This window comes from Durio zibethinus, chromosome 12 (genome assembly GCF_047325235.1).
Source record: "Durio zibethinus cultivar Kanyao isolate XHJ-2024 chromosome 12, ASM4732523v1, whole genome shotgun sequence".
Lineage (NCBI taxonomy): Eukaryota > Viridiplantae > Streptophyta > Magnoliopsida > Malvales > Malvaceae > Durio > Durio zibethinus.
Window position 1 is genome coordinate 6,615,474 of NC_143173.1, and position 10,941 is coordinate 6,626,414.

Sequence of the window (10,941 nt, forward strand, 5' to 3'; positions counted from 1 at the left end):
TTTCATAATGTAAATTCTTCACATACCAAAAGCAGAAAATCCTCAGAGTTTTGTTTTTCACTGCCGAACGCTACCTTTTTCCTTGTCTAGAAATGATTTTTCATCACTTTCGTCTTATATTGAATAGTGGTCAAATGCCACAATATATAAGAAGAAAAAGACATGGCGGTTGGCATGGTTTGAAATTCAAACCAAAAAGCCAACCGCCTCCTGACAGTTTCATTACAAGAAAATTGCCTATCGGCAGTGTTTATCTTGGTCTAAATCCAAGATAACTTCGACTGCTTAATAGCAGTTTTGTTGTGGATCGGGTTCCTCCCAAAATGGGCGGACCGTTCCAATAAATTTAGATAATTAAAAATAATGAATATTCCTCATTGAATAAATGCGATGACCCAAAAAGTTGTAAGTTATCTAAAGAATTTTTCTTTTTGTTTATAATAAAAATTTGCTTGTTAGATGGATCCACATGCTGCAAAAGAAATCTTGCCTTTTTAAAAACTTTATTTTTCTTATAAAATCTACTTTTCCTAATTAAAAGAAAAAAAAATCTTCTTCCAACAAAGAATTCAAAATCTAACATAGTATAATTTTTCACAAAATTTTCATTTTCTTACATTCTCATAAACTCCAAAGCTTCACAATGTGATAGTGTTATGGATTCGGTTTCTTTTCATGATCCATTTAAATCAATTTCTTCATCGTCCGAGAATTCATTTGTGTAAATGTTTCTTTTTGTACAATGAGACATTTTAACATCCATTTTGTTTTAAATTATCATTTGTAAGAAATAAATAAATAAATAAAATAACGACAAATAACAATAAATTAACTTATAGAAAATAATAAAAAATCCAATTCAAAAACTGAAATATGGAACATTGGATCAAAAGTTACCTCCACAGTAAAGACTAATAAAAGTCCATGCTTCAAAATTTTAACTTTATGTTCATGAAAAAAAAATTACTGATCTGTTTTTGGATAAAGAACATATAAGTAAGTGATCTTTGGAGGAAAAAAAAAAAAAAAGAGAGGGAAAAAGCAACTAAGGCTATTATAGTCACTTAAAAATTTTGGAAATCTGAACCTACAATTTAACTTAATTAGTTTATGCAGCATCTTTTAACAGGAGATATTTAGTAGATATGATTAATAAAACAAATGTCTAAATAAATTAATCTTTCAATAAGCATATTATTGCTTACATTGTAATTCATTTTATATATTTTTCTCACAATTGGACAAATTTTTCTCTTTGATTTACATAAGAGGTTTTTTAGTGTAAATTTACATCTCTTTTCACTACTGTAAAGCTAATTAATCGAGGATTGCAGAGTTTTTGAAATCATGTGTTGTGTTGCTTTTCAACTCTCATCAATTGAGTTAATTGGATTTGGAGGTATGGAAAAATCCTAGGAATGTTTTTCATTTCGCTTCAACTATTTTGTAAGGTCAGTCTAAAAATAGTAAAAGTTGCATCTTAGTTTCGTTTGTCCCTCCAAATGTCAGGGCTTTTAGATGTTGTAGGAGATGAACAAGTCACCTTTTGAATTACAAAGAGAAACAATATAGGAGAGAATTGTGCTCCTGGCTCTAAACTTCTTTAGGCAAGAAATTAAAACTCATAGTCAAAATGTTGTCAATGAACAAGATTAATGCGGGGATTTTAACATGTAATCTTATTTTAAACATGGTAATGCAAAGATCAATTGCCAATTCATCATTTCATTTGTCACAAACTCCATGCATGCTGATTGTATGGTTTACTTGTGACTCTCAGTGACCTGACCATAACATTTACCCCACAAAATTTGCTAAAGGAAAAATGTATGACACAAAATTTTGAATCTTATTTTGTTGGGATTGAGAAGAAAATGGAAGTCTTTGGTTCAATTTCTTTTTTCGCTTCCCTTTATTGAAACAAAAGGAAAGGGAAAAAAAACACTGTAAGATTCATACAATCTGTTCGTTACACAGTTCTTTGCACTATTTTTTATTTTAATTAGTTCTCTGCATCATCGAACCACGTTGGTCTGACATTTTCCATTTAAGGTATTCACATTTCTTGCATACAGCTGTAATCAGATTCTAGTGATCAGTGTAAACATAGCATGTTAATAACGTGTAAAAGAAGTTGCTCACAATGAACAAAGAGCAAAGTGGTGTCCTAAGGGCATGGGAAGCCACCGTACGCAAAACACAAGCAGCAAAAAAGCGCGCAAATAACATTTTCGGGACAATATCTATGGCAAATGTAGCAGACGTTGATCCTGAAGATGATAATGATAAAAGCGTAGGCATATCTGGGGAGGCGTACTTCACAGAGAAAATTCTTCCTAATGGATATTATTACACAGGACAGTGGTATGATAATTTTCCTAATGGACAAGGGAAATATTTATGGACCGACGGTTGCATGTTCTTAGGAGAGTGGCATAAGGGCAAGACAATGGGAAGGGGAAGGTTTAGTTGGCCCTCTGGTGCTATTTATGAAGGAGACTTCAAAAGCGGATATATGGATGGGACTGGAATATATACTGGACCCAGTGGGGATACTTATAAGGGACAATGGCTGATGAACTTGAAACATGGTCATGGCATGAAGCATTATTCAAATGGAGATTGGTATGATGGAGAATGGCGCCGAGGTTTGCAAGAAGGACATGGAAAATATCAATGGAAGAATGAGAACCATTATGTAGGAGAGTGGAAGAATGGTGTGATTTGTAGCCAGGGGACTTTTACTTGGAGTAACGGAAATAAGTATGATGGCTATTGGGAAGATGGTATGCCAAAAGGAAATGGAAAATATCAATGGCCTGATGGCAGTTTCTACGTAGGGAATTGGAGTAAGGATCCAGATGAACAAAATGGGACATATTACCCTTCAGAGTCCTCCATGGCTGCAAATCTTGAATGGGACCCTAAAACCGTGTATAACGAGTTGGCTGACTGCAAGATTTGTCCTGGAGAAAGGGTTTCGATTATGCCATCACAAAAGAAACTGGCAATATGGTATTCAACAAAGGGTGGAGACAAAGTGAGGAGAAAGTCAGTTGATGGGAGGGTAAGCGTAGGCATAGAGAGGCCATTTGATAAAATGAACATGTGGGAAAGTGATGGTGATATCAATGATTCCGGAGAAGTAAGGAGAGATTTGGATTGTGAGTTGTTAGGTGTACACCATTACGATGCAAACCCTAAGTTTAACCTCAGATTGCCATTGAAAGCGCCAAAGCCAGGAAAAAGACAAGGAGAAACAATATGTAAAGGGCATAAGAACTATGAACTTATGCTCAATCTGCAATTGGGAATCAGGTGGCATTCTTTATATTCAGTATTCTAATTTTTTAACTTTTGTTTCTCGTCTTCAACCATATTAGATGTTTAAAAGGTTAATGTTACTAATGGTTCGTAAATTATAGTAAAATATTTAATTTGATATTTTAATTTTAAAAATTTTTAATGTGGTATCTAATCGATATAAATGTTAGAGTGTTCTTATCATTTCAATCTTCACAAGCCTTGACACCAGCCCATTTCAAACTTCTCAAAGTAGTCAAAAGTAACTAAGAAGTAGTTGCCAGAAATTTTTCTTAGGGATGAAACCGCTTACCCCTCTTTGCGTATAAGATTTGATACCTCACCTGTATCCTTTCGTTCCTTACATCTACCCACTATGCTTTTTTATAACCAATGTAGATTCTCTTCGTCCACCCAACCTAAGCATTGCTTCACACCTTTTTTCTCATCTGATAAACACTGGTTCTCAGCGTCTTTGGAGGATGAATCCTTCTCACATTGCGGGGAGATGAGTTACTGCTGTTTTTGCCTTCCGTCAGAACCTGAAGATAGAATCTCCTACTAGTATCACTATTACCTTCCTTACTTTTATCGGAAGCTCTCTGGATACCTCTCTATTCTTCCCGTACTCCACCATCCGCGCCTTTGCTTACTGAGATTTTCCAATAGGATCTTCTAGGGTTAAACCTAGCAAGGTTTACATCGACCCACTTATCCAATAAACGTATTCCATCGGGATTCCATGCCGCCCTTTTTGCTTCCGACAATGTTGCAAACCACACAAAGCCTATTCTTTTTCCATTTCTGCTTCTTGAATTAAACATCCACCACTTTACCATACTTACCACATATAACCATTTCCAATGCAACCTCTGAGGAAGGTTATCCACGAAGATTGTATACACCGTCTTCTCCATCTTTAAAAAAAAAAAAAAACCTGGTTTACGTGAGAGGAAGGATGAGTCAATAGGAAAAAAAAACACTAATTTGAGTTGAGATCTTGCCTTTTACAATGGATTATTCATGTGTTATTTACTTGTTATTATAGACTTAATAGCGATATTCGGAAGATTGGTAATTAGACTAAGATCATAATCTATCTATCTATATTCCCAATCTTTTTTTTTTTTTCTAACTTTTGCTAGATTCTCAAAATTAGATCATCTAATAATTGTATGCTCAATGTGATATGACATTTGTGACTTATTATCAGTGTTTGAAGTGATTACACAGACATTCTGTAGGAAGACCTGCTCCAGCCACAGCTCTTGATCTTAAGGCTTCGGCTTTTGACCCCAAGGAGAAAATTTGGACTAGATTTCCTCCAGAAGGCAGCAAATACACTCCACCTCATCAATCTTGTGAATTTAAATGGAAGGATTACTGTCCTGTAGTTTTCAGGTGAGGCATTTTACATATAAATTAATTATATGTGATTCGTATTCCTTTTAGTGCAGAAAGGTGTTATAATTTCTTACCAACATCACAACATGCAACATGAAACTTTGAAGCATACTTAGTTTGCAGATAACTTTAAAATGATTACATCATGAGGCTAATAGTTCGCAAATAACTTTAAAAAGATTATATCATGAGGCTAACAAAACACAAAAAATTGCGAAGTATTTTATTTCCTTAAGATACAAGGAATACTATTTTCCTTTAAAGCTAAAGAAATTGTGTAAACATGGTGATTTTTTACAGGCAAATACGAAAATCAGATCTAGTTTCTTTTCCTACCTCTCTTGATGACAACAATTGCTCTAGCTATTCAAATTCTCATGTAAGCATTCTAAGTTGATGCATATTCAGTAACTCCAAATCATTATTTGTCTAAAGGACTTTGAGGAAGTTGTTCAAGGTGGACGCTGCAGATTACATGATATCTATTTGTGGAAACGATGCACTCAGGGAACTATCTTCCACCGGAAAAAGTGGTAGCTTCTTTTACTTGACCGATGATGATCGATACATGATAAAGACAATGAAGAAGTCAGAAGTGAAAGTGAGTTATGTACCATCATAATCATTGTAGTTTGAAAGTAATGCTGATTGTTGCAAATCCAAGTTAATAGCTTCTTTGGGTTTATTTTATAGGTGCTTTTAAGGATGCTTTCAGCCTACTATAACCATGTCCGATCCTTTGAGAACACTTTGGTGATAAAATATTATGGTTTGCATTGTGTAAAGTTAATTGGGCCTACTCAAAGAAAGGTTAGTAAACAACATTGTCATACACTATTTCTGCTAGAAATGTGTCCATGGTGAAAAAGGTGAGAATTTTTTCTATAATTTTAACTCATTTAAAGAAAGTTGCATCAATTGATGTTTTAAGTTTCAAGTGTTGTAAGAAATGAATTATAATAGTTTTACAAAGATGCAAATAATGGGCTTGACAATCCAGGTACGGTTCATTATTATGGGAAATCTTTTACGCTCTGAGTATATAATTCATAGACGTTTTGACTTGAAAGGATCTTCTCTAGGACGCATAACAGAGAAGCCTGAGTCTGAGATTAAGGATACCACAATTCTGAAGGACCTTGATTTGAATTTCATATTCAAACTACAAAAAGCTTGGTTTCAAGAGTTTTGTAGGTGAAATGCAGTTCTTCCTTTTGACTTTCTATATGCTTTGTTCTACTTTGTAGTACTCTAAAGTTTTGTATTTTTTCTTTTAATATTTCTTCATCAATTACATTGAATATTTATATATGTTTCTTCTTACAGGCAAATAGACAGGGATTGCGAGTTTCTTGAACGAGTGAGAACTATGGACTATAGTCTTCTAGTGGGTCTTCACTTTAAAGATATATCGCCAAATGGAGAGCTAATTCCTTGCGGAAGACGAACTCCATCTGGTTATCTTTCATCCTTTCTTTTTTCTTTTTAGGATTTTATAGCCCTACTTAAGATTAATTAAGGGTATACTTCTACCTTGCAAACTCTTTATTTTGATTAAAAAGTTTTGTTTGCTCCATTACAGGCAATTCTGAGAATGAATCAACTCCTCATCTTTCTAGAACAGATACAGATCAACTTCTTCTAGACCCTGAGAGGTGAAATATCGCCATATATAATCTTGGTTTTTTATTTCGATCATATAGTATTTAAATTAAACCCACTTGTGGACTGTAGATCAAAAGTTCGTGATCTCTATATTAGCTTTTCCTTGAATATTATAACAAGTAAAAGATTTTTCCTAAGATACAAAGAATATTTTAATCTTACCATGCATTCAAACACAAGTCATTCCAAGCATATGTTTTATTAGCAACAAGGGTGCTTTAGAATTTGTTGCAATATAAAATTTCAAGAAAGGAATGGAAGAAATTCTTTTAAAACTCTGCCAATAGGTAGATCATGCTAAATTCTTAATTCTAGTAATCAGATTCAATCTCTAACAATCTCAAATATCAAAAACAAAATTTTTATTAGCAAAACTACTTACATTTTTTGTATCCCTTCTCTATCCCTTTCGCTAGTGAAGGAAAGAAATGTACCAAAAGATAGCTCACGTTTCAATTTCAAAGAAAGTTTTTTTACCTAAATTTTGTTGATAACTGTAATGATAGTATCTTCAAAAAATTGAAGATTATTTGATACCAAACTTTATGAGACTTGAACTTAAGCCTTCATTTTTGACAAATCAGGCCTTGAACTTAAGCTGTATTAATTTCATCATAGTTTTAATTGATCATTTAATTTGAAGAAGCATAATAATCTTTCTTTTCAAGGTTTTTCAAAATACAGAGAATTGCATTTCTCGTAAAAACTACTTCAAAATTATTCTGAACAATTAATTTAACCACTTTGTGGTTTGTACTCCTGTCACCCAGCACAACAATGAATTCCACAATCCTTGTCATTGGATAGAGAAAGAAAGATTTTCCATATTAAAATTAAGAACTAAATGAACATTGCAGGTGGGCTAGCATCAAGCTTGGAGCCAACATGCCAGCAAGAGTAGAAAGAACTATAAGAAGACCCGAGTGTGAATTACAGCTTGTGGGACGACATACAGGGGAGTGTTACGAAGTGGTAATGTTCTTTGGCATCATTGACATACTTCAAGATTATGACATTACCAAGAAGCTTGAGCATGCATATAAATCCATCCATTATGACCCTACTTCAATATCGGCTGTGGATCCAAAGCAATACTCCAAGAGATTTCGCGACTTCATATTTAAAGTTTTTGTTGAAGATACTTAGCAAGTTTCAATTTTGAAGACGGGTCATTACAGAGTCTTCCATGAGTCTGTATATGGAGCTAGCTCTCTACCCTCTATTTTTTAAGGTATGTTCCAATTATCACAAACATTTGTTGTAGCCATTGTTATCAATATCATGTCATGTAATTGAATTAGCACGTACCAATTAGTGGTGTTTCAATTTTTTTTTTCTAAGTTTTCATTGTTTTTAAGTGAACATGTAGAATATGTTGTAGCTGGGAAGAGTTTAAGCAAGTTTCAAACGCAAACTTGTCCTTTTGCCAGTTGATTCTTTTATCTATTAAAAATACAGAAAAATTCCAAGGATTTTTTTCCATTTGTCTTGGCTTTAATTTTTGGGACCAAAGATGTTTAAGTAATCCAAATGAATTGTACTAATATAGTATTTATATTTGATAAATATTATTAAATTATGTGCCTACCATATATACTATCAATATATTTTTTTGATATAAATTAAAAATATATAATTTTGTACTTAAATCGTAAAAATTATCTAAAATTGATCAATTATTATTTATCATGTGACACCCATATGACATCCACATAAAACTTTTACAAAATATTTAATATTTTTATTTGACAAATGAGATATATATATAATAAAATTATATTAATTAGATAATATATAAGTAAGTTAAGTTAATAGTATTAGAATTTAAATTAAAACAACATATTATTTAAAAGTTCAGAGGCAAATTGTACATATATATTTTTAATTACCAATTTACACAATTTCTCAAAATTCAAGTTTAGATACCTAACTTAATCCAAAGTCTTTTGAATTCCAAAACTTGTAAGTTATCCATTAATAAGAATTTGGGCTTTAAATTGATCCATATAAGGTTGAATTGCTATTTGGTTTTAAGCCCTATCATTTTGGACCCTAATGAGCTAAGTGTTAGATTTTAGTTTTGAAGCAAACTAGAGCGGAATGTCCTTTACCGTATATCTCCATGTTTCTTTTCATTTCACCATTTTTAGAAAAATTCTATTTATACCTTATTTATTACTATACACACTCTACTCCTAAATACACTCCAAGTTAAAAACTGAGCTTCCTATTTCTATTAAATTCATCCCCACCTCTCATTTTTTATTTTCCATTCATACCCTTTGACTTTTCAATTTAAAAAAAAAAAAACCTAAATCTAACAAATTAATCTCAAATCACTTATGTTTATGAGTTTTCTAGTGATTAAAGGTAAATTCATACCTTGTTTTCGATTGATTTTAATAGAATTGTGGTTGAAATGCATGTGAATATAGGTTAGGGTTTAAGATAATGTTTAGGTAAATTGAGCCTCTAAAAAATGGGTTTGTAGTAGGATTTAGTTGAAATTGAGCTTATGGGAAATAGATATATAAGAAGTTTTAAATTTTCTCAAAAATAGATTTTCGAGAAGTTTAAAAGATATATTTTTAATAAAAAAATAAAAGCCTAAGAAACAAAAATAGATGATAAGAATTAAAATTTAATAGCCTTTTCTCATAAAACATTTAATAAATCTAATAACAAAACCCCTTTAAAAAAATGAATGACATTTTTTAGTACACTTGCGATAAGAAATATTTTTTTAAGAATTTTGCTGGGTTAATAGACAAAACCTAAAAAAATTCTTTTCAATATCTAAATATTGAAATTTAATAATAAAATGACCATTCAATCTAGACCTTTTTTGGATAATTTGACATTAACTAGTACTATTTTTAGGATAGGCATTACGAGATGATATAACATTCCTCACCAAACTTTTGAACCTAATTCTGATTAGAAGATTAGTATTTAATCTTTTAGGGACTTTTAGTCATGCTTTGAAGACAACTTTTAAAAGATAGGTTCACCTAGATGATCAATCACACCTAGCTAAAAAATAATTGGTGACCACTTCTACTTATGTCTAGCGATCAAGTTCATGAACATGTATGTTATAACAATTTAGCAATTCCATTAGAGACATTCAAGAGCTAAGCCATTAAATAATTTTAGATTATCTTAAATTTTGGATGAACAGTCTTGTATTTTTATTTTGAATTAATTGTTATTTTGGTACTTTTATTTATTTTCTAATTATGAGGTATTTTTTTAAATTTGGTTCCTTTACACACACTATCACATGCAAGTGTATAACATAAGTCCTATATTTGGGTTATGTCCTTGTTAGAAAGGTGTAAAGTACTTATGCTCTCATGAGATGATAATATTTACAATAGCTAGCGAAATACTCCTACTCAAAATGAACAATTTTCGTTTATTGTCTTATGATGGCTAAGGATTAGGGTGGCTTATCGATCCACTATAAATGATAATAAAAATAATTTGGAAACTTTTAATTTGATTAGGATAACCTAGCCCTACGTATAGAAGACACTTAAGAAGCCAACCTTATGCTAGAACCATGTCCACTAATTATTTAGAACCTGACTCAAATTAAGTCACATGAAGAAACCATTCTAGCTTCATTTGTATCAATTCTTTGGTAAATTTGAAAAAAAAATTCAAAAATAATAAAATAAAAAGGGAAAATTGTGATTATTTAGTCTTTTATGCATAATTGTTATATGACAAATATTCAATGCATGCGTTCATTTATACATGTAGAAAAACTTATCTAAAGATTACATGAACAACTAGCAGTACATTATTCTGATTTTAAATGATAGTAATGAAGTTCAAGGCTAGCTCGATCATGAAAAAAAAACAAAACTTTAATTGAGCATATTTGCCACTCATTCAAGGCTCTTGCCCAAGTGAAGATCATGCAACAAGAACAAGTTTACTAAGTTTAGAAAGATAAGAAAATCTAAGAAGAGATAAAGGGAGAGTTAGAAAGATAATGGATATAATAAAAAATTTTGAATATACATATACCATTTTGAGGTGGAGTCTTGACAATTGTAAACTAATTAACCTTTAGGAATTAATTATGCTTTTCCTCTTTGACTTTGGTAGAATTATTATCTTTTTTTAAGAAGTCAATTATGGATTAATTTGTTTTCAGATTTGAATTAACTTGATTTAGTCCTAATATTTAGGATTTAATTTAGCTTTTAATTTAGGAATCTACTCTTGTATATATTTTTTATTCTCTTCAATAAAGAAGATGCAATCCTTTATTGTATTTTTTTTCTTTGGAAATCCTTGGTTAGACTTCTTAATAGAAAAGTATTGGCCTTGTATCTTTCTTATTTCTTTCGTTTTTCCTTTTAACTTAATGTTGGAATGGATCAGATTTCAAGATCTTTAGTGGTATTTTCTAAAATTTGAACTATAAGTTAAAGAGATGCTATAGCCATATGCTATGTGCTCTGACTTTTTATTTTCCTTGAAGTACCCGATTCCTACACATATCCTAGGGACAAGGTGTATAGTGGTCTAACCATCCAAATATATGAGAAACCT

The 10,941-nt window shown here is 31.6% G+C and overlaps 1 protein-coding gene across 2 annotated transcripts; it reads left to right on the forward strand.

Annotated features, from left to right (window-relative positions):
* The first annotated feature begins 2,046 nt into the window (after nucleotides 1-2,046).
* LOC111296565 (phosphatidylinositol 4-phosphate 5-kinase 4-like) lies at nucleotides 2,047-7,518 on the forward strand. Of its 2 annotated transcripts, XM_022890936.2 has the most exons (8): nucleotides 2,047-3,318; nucleotides 4,537-4,704; nucleotides 5,143-5,308; nucleotides 5,401-5,517; nucleotides 5,708-5,901; nucleotides 6,034-6,164; nucleotides 6,290-6,362; nucleotides 7,230-7,518. In XM_022890936.2, exons 1-8 carry the CDS (start codon nucleotides 2,144-2,146, stop codon nucleotides 7,516-7,518), a joined length of 2,313 nt encoding a protein of 770 aa, XP_022746671.2. In that variant the 5' UTR covers nucleotides 2,047-2,143. The 2 variants fall into 2 exon arrangements, with proteins under 2 accessions (XP_022746671.2, XP_022746673.2); XM_022890938.2 differs by lacking the exon at nucleotides 6,290-6,362 and having other exon boundaries at nucleotides 7,211-7,518.
* The last annotated feature ends 3,423 nt before the right edge of the window (nucleotides 7,519-10,941 follow it).